The following is an 18,812-nucleotide window of genomic DNA, read 5'->3' as shown; positions in this document are numbered from 1 at the left end:
AAGGTACTATACGCTCGACCATATTATACCTTCCTTAAGGTCGCACATTATTGGTCAGATGGTATAAGTTTTAAACAACAGAAGATGTTATAGGAAACTGAAGAAACACTGCGTGGATTAGATACTAAAATAACTATAAATGTTACTGAAGTGATGTCACCAAGTTCCATGGGCCCCACCATGATATATGTTTTATATCCACACCTTCCATCCATCTGGCAAGATCATTTTAGGGCAATATGCAAAGAAGGAGTTAATCCAAAGCTCCGGTAGACCCAACATAGAAAATAGTGGGGATAGTGAGGCCCACCATTGAAAACTTCTAAAGGCCACGAAAGTTTTAGATCAAGCTGATATTTGTTTTTTTCTCTTATTTCATGTCTTTTTAAACTTTTGAACAGGTTAGATTTCAAATAAACATTATGGTGGGCCTTCGGATAGTTTCAATGGTGGGAATCACTCTCCCCTCCATTTTCTGTGGTCGGTCCACTACAGATTTTTATCTGCCTCATTCTTGGATTCATGCCCTAAAATGATATATTCAAAATAGATGGACGGTGTGGATACAACACATACATCATAGTAGGGCTCACAGAACTTGGTGACGTAGCTTCAGTAGTGGACTCGCTACTCAACTGTTCATACATCTACTTCCAGATTAAAAAAGGGAAACTGGATTGGCTGGTGTACCTCACCTTGTATTGACGTTAACAAGTTTTTTCAGTCTAATCATGAGGTATGTGTTATATATATCCAAACCGTCCATCCATTTGGTAAGCTTGTTTTAAGGCTTTGGACGAAAAATAAGACAGATCTAACTATCAATTGGACCACACTATAAAAAGCAGTGTGAGATTGAGCGTCTACCATTGAAACCCTTTTTGGGTCACAGCAGTTTTGGATCAGTATTAAGAAAAAAAAAAATTCCTCTTCATTCAGCTCCTTTTGACCTTATAAACAGATTGGATAGAAAATAAATGTTATGGTAGGCCCTTTTTTCAATGGTGAAAATCATTATCTCCGCTGCTATTTGTGGTGTGGTCCAAATGATCTTTGGATATGATTCATTTTTTGAATAATGCTCTAAAATGATCTTTAAAAATAAATGAACCGTATAAATATAATAAATACATCAGTGTGGGCTATGTAACTTTGATCTCCTTTAAACCGTTCGTACAACTCCGAGCGGAGGAGCGTCAGTGCTCGTCTTGCACGACACATACCTACATGCTACAACAGCTATATGGCTGGTGTGAAGTAAACTAGCGAATCCCAATCCGCTTCCATTAGAACACGGATTGTGTCCTACCATCTTTCGGACGGTAATCCGTCTGGGCAGGGCTTTGTGGGGCCCACGTGAGATAATGTTTTATATCCACGCCGTTCAACAATTTTCTTAGATCATTTTAATTTATGAACCAAAAAATGAGCCAGGTACAAGGCTTAAGTGGACCACAAGGTGGGGATTGAACGTCCACCATTAAAAACTTCTTACGAGCTAGAGAAGTTTGGGTTCAAGCTGATATTTGTGTTTTCACTTCATCCACATATGCATGACCTTATGAATAGGTTGGATGGTAAAAATTCAATAACAACTTATTTTTCCCTACATAACCATTGCAGTGCGCCTTGGGAGTTTGTAACGGTAGAAATTCAATAACAACTGTTTTCCCATGGTGTGGTCCATCTGAGATTCAGATATAACTTATTTTTGGTAAAAATCCCTTAAATTATATTTCAAAATGGATGGACGGCATGGATAGAAAATATACATCATGGTGGGGTCCACATAGCACTAGTTTTGTTTCTCCAGATTTCCTATTAAATCCACGCCTTCTCTGGTTTCGTCTCTTCAGTTTCCTATAAAATCTCCCCGTTGTTTAAAACTTTTACCGTTCGACCAATAATATGCTGCCAACACTCGACCTTGTGGAAAGTATAATATGGTCGAGCGTATAGTACTTTTTCCCTACACACACACGGATATCCCCGGGTATATATATACATACACACACATACACATACACGCCTATCCCCAGGGCTGGGCTGTAAGTTATAGCACTCTTAGATGATTAGATGCATGGTCAAGTCAATAGATCTAAAATATTCACTAGGTTCATAACATATTTCATGAGATACTCGTTCAAGCAACTTACTTATTTCGACACCCTTTAATCAATGGGCCAGGCTCGGGCCTAAAAAATCATAATTTCGATCAGACCAGCCCCATGGCTTGCTGAAAATAATTCCCCAAGACTTAGCCAAGCCCGGCCCGTTAACAGCCCTAATGATCCTTACTTTAATATTCACGGTCAGTACTGTTTACACAAAAATAAGTGGGATAAACCATTTCATCCCTCTATTTGTTTGTTAGGGTCGTCGTAGATTCCTTCTCACTCTGATGGATGGCAATCTTTAACCATCCCATCCATGGTTTCAGAAAAGAACAGCTACAAACAATCTTAGTTCAAACCATTGATGGATTGGATCATCCGATCAATGTGATTTTTGAAAGGTGGCCATGAAATGTATTTTGGACCGAAATTGACTGTCCAACGGTCTACAATAACTGAAAATAATATGAGATTCCTAGAGTGTGGCAAACTCACACCCTAGACATCGCCGAGGCTTATGAAAGAGGAGTAGATAATTTCTCCGCCACCAGGACAGCTCTCAGCATCCATTCTCCTTGCCTTCTTCTACTAATAGAGAAATTTCAGTTCCCATTTTGCCCTTGGACTTCAGCTTCAAAATGACATTAATACCCTCATCATCTCCTTCAATCTCCAACTAATCCAAATCCCACTCCATCCCTTGTACAAAAGAATCAAATTCTTATGCCGATGGGAACTCTTCCAAGCTCCTCTGTTATATTCAATCCCAACCTCAGATTCCGTCTCTTTCCCGCCTCCGCCGTGTCGAAGATCCGGGCGCCATCCGAGCGTCGGATTCCAAAGAATATCTGCTTTTTGTGCAGAGAGATTGAAATATCAAGACGGTGGCGCAGGTCAGATAGATTTAGGTGCTTCAGTGTCGATGGAAATGACGGAAGAGATGATAAGGTAGCGGAGCAATCGAAAGCGACGGCGATGGTAACGGAAGAGAAGGAGCGGATGAACGGTGATGATTCTACGAAGCCGGAGCAGACGCCACCACCAGCTTCCTTCTCTAACAGGGTAATGTAGTTTTATTCTCTTATTTGAGAGATGCTCCATTGCTCTCAGAGCACTGTAATTTATATTGCTTCTAGTTAATTGGGACATTTAGACGGTCCAATCCATTGATCAAGACCGTTCATTAGGTCAAACACATATTTCATGGGCGACCATGCAAACATAATACCATTCTGACAAATATCAACCATTTGATCAATGGCCTTCCACATGGATGGTCAAGATTGTTTACACAAAAATAGGCCTAATCGACAATTTGATATATCTATTTGTTTGGGTCAATCATCAATTGCTTGTGATTCCAAAAGTCGCTTTGGTTGCGCAGCCATAACCATCCCATTAATGAGTTGGAGAAAGGGTTGCTATAGATAATATGGTCAAATCAAGGATGTTTGAACCATCCAGTCAGTCTGGCTTTTTCCTGGCATCCCAAGAAATGTTTGTTGTGGACTTAATAGACCGTTCAGATTGATTAATTGGACTGTTGAAGTGAACTGACGCAGCTAGGAGCACTATAACTTGTACTGCTCTGAGAGCACTGGAGTTCTCTTCTTTTGCTACTACTAATTCTAGTTAGTGTGGAAAAGATTGTGTGCACACAGTGTGCACTGAGAATTGGCGTGCAATTATCTCTGACCATCTAATAATGGTAGGTGGGTGTCTTAATGTGCATTTCAAAATGGGCTTTTGAAAATTCAGATTTTGAAATGCTTGCTAGATTGACTTTGTTCTAATGGTGGGAGATAATTGTGTGTTCTAACTCTCGGTGCTCACTATGTGCATTGAATTCTTGCTGCAGCTACAGTACTACTGGGAGTTGTGTTATACAAAAGCCGGACTAAAACAGCCGTATGCATTTTTCATTTTTGTGGGCATTCTTTATAGGTGCTTTGTACCCATTTGTTAGGATTGTAGACTGTTCATCTCCTTCATCAAGTGGTGGGTTTCTGTCTGTTGGGTGTGGTTGGCGGTACCCATCTGTTAACATTCAACAGCATTCGGATGGCTAGTGCTGTCATTGGATGTCCATATTGCAGCCAGTGCACCACATGAATAATCTGGATTGCTAAAGTCGGGCCCCACATATGTACAATGCTGAACCAAGTTAACCAATGGGGCCCACCACATGATCAGTTTGGATTGCTAGAGTCAGCCTCGCATGCGTTCAATGTTTAAAGAAACGAACTAAAGAATACTAGTTCCTCTCTTATTATTGTTGAAGGTTCAAGTTGTTTGGATGTATCATAGTGCTATGCAAATTTATCGCAAAGAATTATTAGTACGATGTGATTGTTATCATTGTCATCATAGCCTTGCCCCAACTATTTGGGGTAGGTTGATTTACAAGATTGTTTAGAGTTTGACGATCGGCTACCCACTTGACTAGGGGTGTCAAGGGGCTGGGTGTAGGGGTACCCATACCCATACCTAACCTACCAATGGGTACTGCACCTATACCCCTACCCCTACCCTTGTCGCGCACCCATACCCTCTAGAGGTGTTGGTGTACCCATTAGGGTATTGGGTAGCCATTTATGATTTAAGATTTTTTATTTTTTATTTTAAAAAAGACCATTAAACTTTATAGCAAAAAAAAAAAAAGAAAAGGAAAAAAAAAGGAAGAGAAAATGCTATGATAGCATGCATTGTTTTTTTTTTTTTTTTTTGGTGAAGATTGAACTTTATTAAAAGGGAGCCAAAGGCAACCCCAGTGCAAAAGAAAACAAGGCATACCAACTCGAAGCAAAGGCACAAAACAGAAGAAACAAAGACCACACAAAACCTAACTAACTGTACAACTCAAGACAGAAGAAACACACAAGACGGCAACAAGCCAGAACATTTGAAGCCAAGGAGAGAAGAAATAATAGATTGATCAGAAAGTTGAAGACAATGCTCCCAGTCACCCACTTCGCGAAGGATCAAGTCCAGTACTCTGGAGGAAGGAGCGGAGATCTCGAAAGCGGTGACTGTTCCTTTCTCTCCAAATAGCCCAAAGAGTTGCTAAGACAGCCAGGCGCCAAAAGAACTTGAAATCTCTTTCAACACCACCCAGTGCCAAGCGAACAACAGGCCGACCACTGCACTAGGCATGACCCAGGGAGTGTGAAATTTAGCCAGGATGGATGACCACACACCTCTAGCGAAGGGGTAGTGGAGGAAGAGATGGTTGATAGATTCCGCATTGCCAAACATAGAAGACATACATTGGGCAGAATTATACCATTCTTATTATGTCACAAAATTAAAAGCTTAAACTATCACAGAGAAATTGCATACTAGGTGTAAGAGTAATTAAAATATAAACCTTCAAAACTGTGGGCCTCAGATCAAATGTAAAATGAACTGAAAGCCTGTCTGATTATCTGTTTATCAGATTGGTGAATGTTTTTTGGAAGGTTAAAATTGAAAAAATATCCGCTGGTCCTATTTCAACAATGTGTATGAAGCGATGGTTAGGATTGTTCAACCAATCTGATTTTGGGACTGTTACATAGTAACAGTGATTTCCACAATCTACTTGGTTTGATTTGAGATATTGTTTGCTACATGTACAATCTTTGTATGCCTTTATATCAAGTGTCATGCATTGCCCACATATCAAATAATTTTCAATTTATTACTACTTTTGATTTGGTATGTAAATTCTACACAGAGACTTTTCATTTGATATATAAATTTTACATGGATTTGACATGTTGGCACTTACCACAGGCTGTTTTACATGTTAGGTGGGCCACATGTCCATGCCAAAATTGATAATTGGTAGGTTTGATCTGGACAATCCACTATTTTAAATTTTAATACATGGAAGATATATTATTTATTATTATTATTTGTTTATATATGGGTGGGGTTTGCGTATTGGTTGGGGCAATACCCACACCCAGCGCCCATTTATTATTCGGGCTAAAAAATATACCCAAACCCACACCCGCACCCATTTATCTACACTCATACCCCGCCCACGTCGGGCCAGGTTTGGGTATCCATTGGGTGCACCCGGCCTGTTGACACCCCTACACTTGACCTCAATCCTTCACTTTTACCCAGTCTTGGAACTTGCATCTAGTCCGAGTTTTTAACCCTCTTTCTGATACAATGCAACTTCTTCTGATATTACCGGTACTGAGATGATGCTGAATTCTATCAAAGTTATCGAGGAGGAATGCATTGACAATATGCTCCAATATGATAAATTTGTATGAGAATGTATGACTATTGCAAACCGCCATCATCACCATCATTATCATTGTTGACATCATCTTGATCGGTGACGCTTCCTCAAAGGAAGTCTATTCCAATTCTGCATCAAGAAATACTGATGCAACCACATGCTGTTTGACTTGATAACACATGTGGGTCCCATATTACCCACATGTGGGTCTGCATGAGTACACAAGTGGGATCTCATGGTCACGCACAAAATATCTTAAGTACTGGTCTTTATCTTGTTTTGTTTCATTTCCTTCAAGGGGATGTTTTAGTCCTGTTCAAAAAAAAAAAAAAAAAAAAAAAACAGAAGAAGAAGAAAGAAAAGAAAAGAAAAGAAAAGAAAAAAGAAAGAAAGAAAGAAAGAAAGTAGAAGGAGAGGAAGAAGAAGATGAAAGATTCCTCAGATTCACATTTGATTTGCATATTGCATTTTTTAATCTAATCGTATGGGTCACCAATGACACATGCAAAACCTTTTCTTTTTCAGCCATCAGGCATTTCCCCAGAGGGACCAGTTTATAGCAGTTTTCAAGTTGATTCTTTTAAATTGATGGAACTCCTTGGACCTGAGAAGGTAGATCCTGCAGATGTGAAGTTAATTAAGGAAAAGCTTTTTGGCTACTCATCTTTCTGGGTTACCAGAGAAGAGCCATTTGGAGACCTCGGTGAAGGCATCCTTTTCCTTGGAAACTTAAGGGGTAAGAGAGAAGAGGTTTTTGCCAAACTTCAGCGTCAGCTTCGTGAAATCACTGGCGACAAGTACAATCTGTTTATGGTCGAGGAACCCAACTCAGAAGAACCAGATCCACGTGGTGGGCCGCGTTTAAGCTTCGGTTTGCTGCGGAAAGAAGTCTCTGAACCAGGACCAACTACACTTTGGCAATATGTGATTGCTCTCCTGCTATTTGTTTTCACCATAGGCTCCTGTGTAGAGCTAGGAATTGCATCTCAGGTATAAGTAGACTTTTGCAGTTCTTTGGTATATGTTATTGGTCCCTCACCATCTGTGCACATCTCTCTCCTGCTCATTGCTTCTGGCATCCTTGATTCTTTTAGGGAGCATTTAGATGTACCCCAAATCGCTGGCTAAATGGATGTTTAGCGGAATGGATAGCCATCCTCTCCCAGCATTTGATGCACTGTATAAAGCTTTCTCTGCCTTCTATGCCCCAAAACCATATCAGGATGCATTTAAGCTCTTACATGAACACATTAGATATTAATTAGGTTGGAAAGCATCACACCCAACTAGCTTTCTGGGGACATCTACCTATAATCTTTTGCTACATATGAATGCAAGATTTCTTTATCCTTTGTTGCATATTAGATACTAATTACTTATATTCTTCATACAGTTAAATAGGCTCCCGCCGGAGTTAGTGAAGTACTTCACAGATCCAGACGCTACTGAAGCACCTGACATGCAACTGTTACTCCCATTCGTGGAGTCTGCTTTGCCGCTGGCATATGGTGTCTTGGGAGTCCAATTATTTCATGTAACACCCCATTTCTTATCTTTAATATTTTAAATTGAATGTTATCTTAGATAAGAAAATGATGGTGACCCAGTCTTTGTGAAATGGAAAAGTGCTAACCAGAGTATTAGTGCGTTTCACTATGATCTGTTTATACGTCATTATTACCTTATTTATTTTATTTTATTTTTTTTATTTTTTATGTTGACATGAATGATTTTCCCCAACTTTTGAAAGGGCGGCATCATATGTGAGAGAGTGAAAAATGTGAGAAAAATGTTTGTTTTTTCCTTTTGCTTTTGATTTCAAGGACTGAATGTTAGCTAAGACTATCTCCATCATTGCCAATTGCTATGTCATCCTCCACCTTTTATTGTAATGTTTGTAAAGTCCTAAAATAAAATCCAATCTAAAACAGAATAATATATTCAGTTTTATTAGAGGTGTTCTCATTGCCTATCTGGGCACCTGGAAGGAAGGGCTGTCGCATGGTGTATTTTGGAGCTCCTACAACAAAACCTGCGTAGGAGCTATCGCTTTTCTCTCCTAGGAGTTTATAGTGTCCTAGTGTGCCTAGCCTGTAAACTTGGTTCCCATGATTCAGTGATCCAGACCATTAATTTGTTAAACCACAACACCCTACTATGGATGCACGATGCCCCTAAAGTATCCCAAATTGGAAGATCCTGACCACGCAACCTTTGGAGTTTTTTCAAATGATTTCTTTTCGTCTTCTACTTTTTCCTCTTAACCATCCATATGTAACCCACTTTAGGATCTCCTAAGTTGGAAGATAATGGGGTATACCCCTTCCACAGCAGGACATCCCCCTACTTGGCCTTGGAAGATTTTGCATTTCCAGATCTGAATCCGACCTGTTGAGAGGGAATATCCCCAGACTGAAGCTGAGGGAAAGAGAGAGCATATGTACCACGAACAAAAATCAAATATCATATCATGCGCTGTTTCTCTGATGTTATGCATATTCTATTACATGACTACACACCGGTGGTTGTTGCTGATCTCAACCCAATCACATCCTGGACATGGAGCTGGGTCCACTTGGATGGACCTCAAATGTTTGTCCAAACCTGCATCTGAATTGGATCAGAGCCACTGCTTTGTTGAATTGATTCATTGGGCCTCCAGTTGTACTTGTATCAAATGGATGTATTCATGTCCTGATGCATCAATACCCTATAATTCCTTGTTTAACAATGCTTTATGTCTCTAATATCATGTTTGGTACAGTTTAGTCTCTGTCAAAATATCATCAATGTTCTTGTTAGTTACTATACCACTGAGTCCTGAAAAAGAAGATAGTTACATGAGGCACGAAATGTTCTATTTTTCAAATGAATTTTTTGTGTTCTTTTTGTTTCTGTTCTCCACTGTCGAGTAATGCTTGTCATGTGTGTCCTTAATCATGTTCTAAATGTTTTAGTCACATTAATGTGTTTTGCTTTGATCTATTGTGAGATGCAGGAGGTTGGACATTTTCTGGCTGCGTTTCCCAAGAAAGTGAAATTAGGGATTCCGTACTTCATTCCCAACATTACACTTGGCAGCTTTGGTGCAATCACTCAGGTGAACAATTGAAAATATCTTTGTTCGTAGGAAGAAGTAAATTGTACTTAATATAGATTGTTCATAATGAATTTGGATGTGTGAATGTTTGTTGTGCAAATGTGGTGGATTTTCTTTTTGGTCAGAGGTAGATGCCTGTTGAGGAAAAATGTGGAAAGAAAGGACAAGTCGGTTGATTGAATGTTTTTTGCTTAGACAAAGAATGATCTTGGCAGTTTAACACCTCTACTATTGTGGAAAAGCCAATTTTCTTAATGGTACAACTTTAGTGCTTGTGTGCACCAAGCGTTGTGGGCAGGGCATTTTTGTGCACACAATGTTTTCCCTTAAGGTTTTGTTTGGATTGAAAATGGAAATCTCATATTCCTCTCACAATGGTCACATTGTATTTTGTGTGTGAGAATTCTACCGTGGAAAAAATAATGATGCTATGTGTAATCTACTATTTCCCTTAGCTATCCAAACAACACAAAAGGACCAAACAGTGGAAAACCTTTTCCATCATTGAATAACCTTTACACTCTTTCTTTTCTTTTCCCACAATCCATGCATGCCCTGAAGGACTTTATGCCATACTTTTCAGTTAGGACTGTTTGAATGCAAGCAAAGTCGTGTACTGCACATGCTTTTGTGCATTGACAGAATGTGTGTTTGGGCAAGAATCTTTTTGCACAAAAAAGAAGAAGATGAAGAAGAAGAAGAGGAAAAAGAGGAAAATGCGGAATATGACCGTTACAACTTGCAAAAAGAAGAAGGAAGAAAAAAACACCGTTACTCAAGGATAGTCAATTTTGCTCAAAGGGTTGGATAGTCTATATATGCTAGTAGTTTTGTATGGTGTATGCAGTAACGTAATGTTCTGTGCACGTGTCACATGTGCCAAATGTTATACGTGTGGTCATCCATGTTTAAGCACCCCCATGTGCCACTATCAATCTTCAAGTGCTTCACACGTGCCAATCAATGTGCACATGCGACATAATGCTACATATACTACGAACCATTTTAAGCTCTGCATATGTTCCAACACTCCATGTCCAAAGTCTTGACAAATAGGATATGAACCATGTTAATGCATGGGCATTTTCATTGGCCTGTGGGATGCGGGAGCACACTTAGGGTGGGTGACCCGTGTGAGGCAGGCCCTACCCGTGTGAAGTGGGCGGCTCATGTGAAGCGGAACCCATGTGATGTGAGGCCCACAGTGGGGGTTCGGGCAAGGTCCTAACCCATGGGATGTGAGGCTTGGGCTATGAGATAAAGGGATTGATTCGCCATGCTCTATCAGTTCGAGCTTTTAGAGCAAGTGGTTAATTGTCCTGCATTGCCCTGCATTGCATGACCTGCATAGTATGTGCACTACACTACAGCATATGCAGGACAATATATGCGATACATGACTTTGCATGCATCCAAACAGCCCCTTATGATTCCCATACATCCAAAATTTTGTTAGCTGGTTTCTGCCATCATAGATGGACATGATATCTCTATGATGATCTATGGATTCAAACTGTTTGCAGAGGTGTTCTTGTTTTAATATTTGATTGATCCTTACCGCATTAATGTACCCATTATTTTAGAGGTTTGCTAAGTCTACATGCACCTTTACATGGTTGCTACACGTGAAAATTGACATGTGTAGGGGACATCTGAGCCAAAGATTAGTCAAACCCACTGGGTAGATGAGCTATCCTACAAAACAGGCCAGTCCACTCATCAGACTGGCCATGCTTTGATTTTGGACCATTGGGAATTTTTAAAACCCTCAATTGTTCCTGTACATGTGTGGTTCACTTGATGAGTTGACCGGTGTGATTTTTGGGCCATGTCATCCTCATGTTTGGGCCCACTTATGCACAGTTGGATGTCCTACACATGCTGGTTGGTAAATGTGGCCTTGTGTAGAGGTGCATGCTTTCTTAGGACAACTTACATTTTTAAATTTATTTTCTTTTGATCATTAAGGTTGTGTTAGTTTTGTTGAAAGGACGGATCATGGATGGTGTATCAAGTTTGAAATGTATAGCAGATATATTATTACATGTGTTGGCATTGTATTGCTCATTTTTGGCACTTAACTACTGTAGTTCAAATCTATTCTTCCTGATCGAAGGACAAAGGTCGACATCTCGGCTGCGGGTCCATTGGCTGGTGCTGCACTCTCCTTTTCAATGTTTTGTGTTGGTCTATTGCTCTCATCAAATCCAGATGCCGCGGGAGATTTGGTGCAGGTGCCTAGCTTGCTATTCCAGGGTTCCCTGCTTCTTGGGCTCATCAGCAGAGCTACTCTTGGCTACACGTATGCTTCCAGTTCTTGTTTTATGGAATATTCCTCTCAATTTATATGCTTGCTAGATCTCACTCAGACCCAACTAGTCTTCCAGGAGCCTGACTACCATGTATGTCTTCCACCATTTCTTAAATGCTGGCATCTCATTCATTGACACACAGCATCATATAAGTTAATCCAGATTGTCCAAATCCTGGCCCCCAATGTAAACTGGCCATATCCCAAAATAATGCATTTTTCGATTATCTAAACTATCCAATTGTTGGTCACCAATGTCTGGTTGAAAGAAAATGGCCAACCATCCGAAGTCAATGGCTGATGTCAGATGGTTATGATTGTCCAATCCAATCCCTGTGATTGTCAGGCTATGCTCCATCCACACTGGATCCCACAATTTGAATTCTCTCAATTGATTTACCTGTATGCAAGTGTGTGGTGGATGAGTCACTGCCGTTCAAGAAATGGTGGAAAACATTTCTCTGATGTCCTGTTACTCATGATTCTCTTAATAACAGCTCTTGGTATTTTTGAAGCTGGCTGGAGTTTTCTCTTCATCTAATATTCCAGTTTTTGCTTGACATTTTACTAATATCCGTGTGCAGTGCCATGCATGCTGCTTCTGTTTCAATACATCCGCTTGTGATTGCAGGCTGGTGAAGTACACTCCCTTTCTTTATTTTAGTACCAGTGGCTGGGTGAATTGCTCACTCTGTATGCTTCTATTTCAGGTGCGGTTTAACCACATCAGCTTTTAACATGCTTCCTGTAGGATGCCTTGACGGTGGAAGAGCTATACAGGTATGCTTGAGTTTTTTCCCCTTGAAACTTTAAAGTGTTAACAGTAATGAGCAGATTGTGGTATGAAGGCCCAAGAATAAACAAGTAATACCAAACACAATTCCACACACATGGACAGTGAAGCTCATGAAATGTTGACAAGTTCCTAAAGAAAGTTTATAGCAGTTTAACTCTGTACATTTCATATATTGAATTGGAGCTGAAAGGTTGGTTTGGTGTGAAGCTGATGAAATGTTGACAAGTTCCTAAGGGCCTGTTTGGTGCTCTGGATTAGATGGGATTGAATTGGGAAAATCACTTTCTCAAACCTAGCCGCTGTTTGGTTATTACCTTTGTTGGTGTTGGTTTCATGCTTTGGAAACCACGCGGGACAGAAATTTGAATTCAGGGGATTCTCCCAATCCCGCTGGATTTACGACTGCTGGAGTGAATCGCTCGAGGGATTTGAGAGGGAGAAAAAATTGGAAGCTAATTGCGTGGTGATGTATTGACGTCACCAAGTTCCGTGGGCCCCACCATGATATATGTATTATATCCATACTGTCCATCCATTTTTCGAGATCATATTAGGCCACGAGCCCAAAAATGAGACAGATCCAAAGCTCAAGTGGACCACACCACAGAAAGCAGTGAGGTGAATGGTTCCCACAGTTGAAACCCTCCTAGGGCCCATCCAGACCTGGATGAAGGGAAAAAACAAATATCAGATTGATCCAAAACTTCTGTGGCCCCTCAAGAAGTTTTCAATGGCAGACATTAAATCCCCACTGCTTTATGCGGTGTGGCCCACTTGAGATTCAGATATAGCTCATTTTTGGGCCCATGCCCTAAAATGATCTCGTAACATAGCTAGACAGTGTGGATATAATACATATATAATTTTGGGGCCCACAAAAGTTGGTGACGTAAACACACAATCCCTGATTGCCCGTAATGATTGCTTTCAAACAATTCCATCCCACTTAATCCCGCCTAATCCCATGCACCAAACAGGCCCTAAAGAAATCTTATCGTCATCTAATTCACTACACTTAATATAGTGAGTTGGAGCTATAAGATTTGGTTGACGATTGTGAATATAATGCAGAATGAGCCCTTACGAGTGTCATTATTCTTTGATTTAAGAGAGTCTCCGATGTATATGAATGCATGATTCACTTATGGACTGTATTTCCTGTTCTTCCAACCTATGCTGCTGCTGCTGCTCCTAAAACGTATTGTTTTGCTTCCTTTAGTTTGAAAATTAGGAGAAAGAACCATTTCCCTAAACCTAATCATCCTCTCTAGCACCCCCCTCAAACTAAAGTTGCATTGAGACTTGAGAGGCACTCGACGGTTTTCTGATGAAGTGCTAAAAGCAGGCAACAGCGTACAACTTTGAAAACGTAGTGTACCTATCATATAACTGATCCTGATCCACTTCTTTGTCTGTTGATCCAAAGTGTTAGCCAGGGAAGAGCTTGATGATGCCAATGCAACCATGGAAGGCTGAAATTACTTATGCGGCTCTCCTAGAGATGGTAGTCATTAGATGTTAATTGCATTTTCATTGCCTCAACGAGTGCCGGATGTTAATAGGGAAAAGGGTGGACATGTGAAGGCTCTCAAAATCAAGCCCTAGAACATGATTGCATGTAGACGTACGTACACACCACAGATAGTCCTCATCTCACTGAACACCATTGATAGGGTCCAACGGAAATCAAAGATCATTAATCATTGACCACCAAGCCACAAATGGGGCCCCACTCTCAATCGCACATCTTTGATGAGGTTGCCCCTAACAATATCATTAATTATCAATCACCCAACATTGATTAAAAAAAAAAAAAACCCACCATCTAGCATTTCAGCTCTGTGAAAAGCGTAAAAGCTGCTATCCTACTGGAGATTCATGCTTTAAAGCCAAAGGAAGAATTTAATGGTTTATCAGTGGAGGACAATGGCAAAAGAGAAGCCCTTGAATGTCAATACAAAAAAAAAGTGCATGAAGAAGAAATTATGTGGAGGCAATAATCAGTGTTCCCACTAGCTTAAGGAGGGAAACAAAGATGCTAGATTCTTCCATGGGATCACCAGCTCTAGGAACAATTGATGTGAATTGGAGAAGGGTGGAGGAAAACAATGAGTTATGCAACAACTTGGTGGATTTCTTTTCTTTGCCACTTGCTGTTGATGGGTGGCATCACCCCACCTTGGATAACCTGGAGTTTGACTGGATAAACAATGAGGATGCAGATTGGGTGGAATGTCCAACTTGTGGACTGATAAGATCCCTAGGCCTGATGGTTTCCCAATCATGCAGATTTTGAATTTTTCACGATATTATCACTATAATATCATTTGATTAAAATTTTGTGATAATATCACGAGACCTACAAAATCTCGGGCGATATTCACACTGCTAATGGGTAGTAACCTCAGCTTTATTTATGATTATGTCACACTATTGGCAATGCTTATCTCAATATAACCAATAGCTGAACCAACAAACACTCTAGAATAAGGGTCTAAAGATCTCTTAATTGCGTTTGTTTCTTCATTCATTTCCATAGAAATCCAGTTGGTATAGATGTAACTTCTTTGATTGGCAAACTCATTATTTAATTTTGCTGATAGTTTCCTCCTCTTCCCTCAAATGCTTTTTATAACATGATGCAATTGTACTTGCACGCAACTTGTACATATGTGTGCATGTATTTTTCTTCTTGGTGAAGGATGTGCATGCTAAGTAGTTTATGGACTGTTCAGATGTTCCTGTCTATGACAGTGGATGGGATGTGGTCAGCCCAAATTAACCCATCTGCCCAAATTGCATCTGAATAACCTTCACCTTGAAGTTTTGTATGGAATTTGGGATGGATGCACCCATGGTTAAAGGACTCAGTGAGACTCGGACCGACTCGTTCAGGGCTGACTCTCCCTACTCTAGTCCCATGACTCGGTGGGGGGAGGGTGACTTGTGGTATAGAACTGGATTGGATGTTACTGATCTGAGTCGACTTGGTCAAGTTGTATAAAATGCGTCCAAGTCTTAAAACCATGTATGCACCTTGTCTTAATGCACTTTCTGGAAAAGTTGACTGGTGGCTGGCCCAAAATGGCAGTCAAATGGATGTTTAACCATTTCATCACGGATTTCCGGCCCTGTGGTGATTTAGGATACGTACAATTGGGCCCTTGAGAAGATGCATTTGATTGCCTTTATGTTCTTATACTTACTGAATTTCATATAGCTTTCACTATATTAATTCAGCTGTGTTTGGGCAGGGTGCCTTCGGGAAAAATGCACTGATTGGATTTGGTTTGACAACATACTCACTGCTGGGATTAGGAGTGGTATGCCTGGATCACACTTTATATAATTCAGTTGCACTGTTTTTGGTCTCTATCGTTCAATAACATTGCAACTTCACGGTTTTATGGTTCTTGACGCATTAATTTTGCTTCTTTTGCTCTATTGTACTTCTTGGAAGCATAGTTTGCAAGTTGGTTTTGGTGTACCATATTGGGCACCACCGATATGGGTCGTACTGCCCCATATCATCCCTGCATTGGGCTCTTTTGGGCCGCCCATACAGCTGTGCCATTCATGGGGTATACCTGTACATATCGGGCAATATCTACTGGTTTCTGATGACACGTCATGGCATGGGTTTAATCCAGGTTGGGGTCAGCCTGTCAACCTGATCCCAGCCATTTTATTTATTTAGCGTGATGCAGGTACTGGCCCAGCCCCAGCCCCGGTCCATCACCAGCATGAGTGGGCTACGAACCAGGCTTGGGCCCAGCCTGTAATATTTTCGGGCCAAGGTATTCAATAACAGTAACGGGGGCCATAACAGTCACCGTAATTGATGTTACGATATGGGCCATAGCGGCCGTTATGGCCCGTTCAAATATTTTTTAAAGAAATAAACTGTATCAGCCCTGTAATGGCCATTACAGGCCATGATTTTCAGAATGTGCGTTACAGCCCGTAACACATTATGTTTCCCCCTGTTACGGCCATTATGTAACCATTTTTTAATACCTTGCTTTGGGCCTAAAATTCAGGCCTAACCAGTTTGATCTTTTCGCCAGCCCATCTGGATGGGAGGCCGTAGGTGTGACCTGATTAGCGGCTTGGATCTTGCATATGTGCCATGTCGGCTCTTGAGGAGCCCCATTTGTTTGTTTGTTTTTGTTTTTGTTTTTAATCTTTAGATTCTTTTTCAGCTTATTTCATTTCTCCCTTGAATTCTACTTTACAAAAATCTAATGGTCTCCTCTCATCTCCAGCTTGGCGGACCACTGTCTCTTCCTTGGGGACTGTATGTGCTAATATGCCAGGTACACCGTTACTGCAAAAGAATAGAAATGGATAGCAGAAGCTAAGGATATTCATATTTTCCTCAGGTTTTTAAGTTTATACTAATGGGCCCATTGTTTAGTGATCCAAACTGCTGATCCGATGGATACCACTGTTGCTTGACCTTGCCTCTAAAGCATCACAGGTCATAAGATCATATCCATCCAAGTTTTGGACTTTTTTGAGTTGAATGTGGACTGCTGCTGTATTTCTTTACACAACCATCTATATGCAGGCTTCCTATCAAGGGGTTGGGATTGTCCCATCAAAATGTTCAGGGGCAGGGTCCATCCATGTTAGATCAGTCAAAAGCGTGCATAGTTGATTAGATATTTGGAACTCCTTAGTTTAAAGATTGGTTAAAGAAGAAGAAACATAGATTTCAGAGGATAGGCTAAAAAACTCTTCTTCTTCTTCTTCTTCTTTTTTACCAAAATCAACCTGTTGAAAGTTTTTATTTTTTCTCTCTGTTATATATATATATATATATATATATATATATATATATATATATATATATATATATATATATATATATATATATTATAACTTCTCAATAAAACACATTTTATCAACAAAAAAAAAAAACTTTTGGAGGCAAATTAAAAAATAGAGATTGGTTGTCACCACCCATTTATAAAATTTTATAGAAGGTGAAAGTTTTTATTAGGCACAAAGTGAATACTGAAAAGGAAGGATTTGAGAGAAGCAAAAACACCATGTGACTATCATTATGCATTGTTTTTCATGAATATATAAAATTTAATTATTTGAAATAAAAATTCCCATTTTAACCTTATTTATATATAATATATGGGCACTTATATGTATGTACATAGAGGTTTTTTCACTCCATTTTTTAGTCCAAACCATATTAAACCCAAACTTCTCGTTCTCTGAAATTTTGGCATTTCCTTTTTTTTTTTTAAAAAAAAAAAAAACCTAATTTTTTTATATTGTAACTTAATCTTTGAGACCGAATTAAATATGATCATTTCCCGTTACCTTTTTTGCCATATACCGTTTTGCTGATTATGGTCTGGATCACTGAACCATGGGCCCAACTTTTATAAAGTCTACGGCTTGACTCGAGGATTCTATGATTTCTCATGAGGAGAAACACATTCCTTTTTATTGTATTTCTTGGAAAATCTCTGCATGCAGCGTACGCCGGAGAAACCATGCCTGAACGATGTCTCTGAGGTCGGGACATGGAGGAGAACAGCTCTGGTGGTAGCCATATTCCTTGTTGTATCGATACTCCTTCCTTTATGGGATGAACTAGCAGAAGAGCTAGGTATAGGACTTGTAACCACATTTTGATGTAATTATCTCAATAAATACATGTAAAATCCACTTCTAGTTTTGATTTTCTAGCGAATAAACGGGCCACTGATTGGCGTTGTATTCAGTCAATGCAAGAGGTGATTATTTTTTGCCAAGTCTTTTTGCCATTGTTGTATATTTCTAGATAAATTCAGTGTTCTTGTTTCCAACATAGTTCTAAAACTTGGCGACTCCAATCAAGACTCGGCCAAGTCAACTCAATGAGTTTGCTGATGAGCGAGTCTTGGTGAGTCGGCTCGCCAACTTGGTGAGACTTGAACTGAATCACTTGCCAAATGATTGCCTGAAAATCAAAGTGGGATGTGACACTCAAACATACAACCTCGTGGGGAAATGCATGTGGCATTACCAACTCGCAGTATGCTTCTTCTTCTTCTTCTTCTTCTTTTATTTTTAGGTTTATTTTTATTTTTTATTTTTTATTTTTCTATTTTATGTATCAACTATTAACCTAAACTCTTGTTAATGTAATTATCAAAGATCAAATCTGTGTACTTGGGCCTGCCGGAATATTGAGTAGAGTTTTAGTTTTAAATATCTTTTCTGGTAACTTAAATGAGAGGAAATCCAGA

At 39.8% G+C, this 18,812-nt stretch overlaps 1 protein-coding gene across 2 annotated transcripts; it reads left to right on the top strand.

The window, feature by feature from the left end:
• The first annotated feature begins 2,651 nt into the window (after nt 1-2,651).
• Nucleotides 2,652-18,335, top strand: LOC131249210 (probable zinc metalloprotease EGY1, chloroplastic). 2 transcript variants are annotated; one of them, XM_058249835.1, is made up of 10 exons: nt 2,653-3,176; nt 6,877-7,341; nt 7,745-7,885; nt 9,350-9,451; nt 11,542-11,753; nt 12,347-12,397; nt 12,473-12,542; nt 15,813-15,881; nt 16,824-16,874; nt 18,058-18,335. In XM_058249835.1, the coding sequence occupies exons 1-10, from the start codon at nt 2,838-2,840 to the stop codon at nt 18,214-18,216; spliced, it is 1,659 nt and encodes a 552-aa protein (XP_058105818.1). In that variant the 5' UTR covers nt 2,653-2,837; the 3' UTR covers nt 18,217-18,335. The 2 variants fall into 2 exon arrangements, with proteins under 2 accessions (XP_058105819.1, XP_058105818.1); XM_058249836.1 differs by lacking the exon at nt 15,813-15,881 and having other exon boundaries at nt 2,652-3,176.
• Nucleotides 18,336-18,812: the final 477 nt, after the last annotated feature.

This window comes from Magnolia sinica, chromosome 6 (genome assembly GCF_029962835.1).
Source record: "Magnolia sinica isolate HGM2019 chromosome 6, MsV1, whole genome shotgun sequence".
Taxonomy (NCBI): Eukaryota; Viridiplantae; Streptophyta; class Magnoliopsida; order Magnoliales; family Magnoliaceae; genus Magnolia; species Magnolia sinica.
Note: the sequence above shows the minus strand (reverse complement) of the source record. Positions and strands in the feature narration are given on the sequence as shown.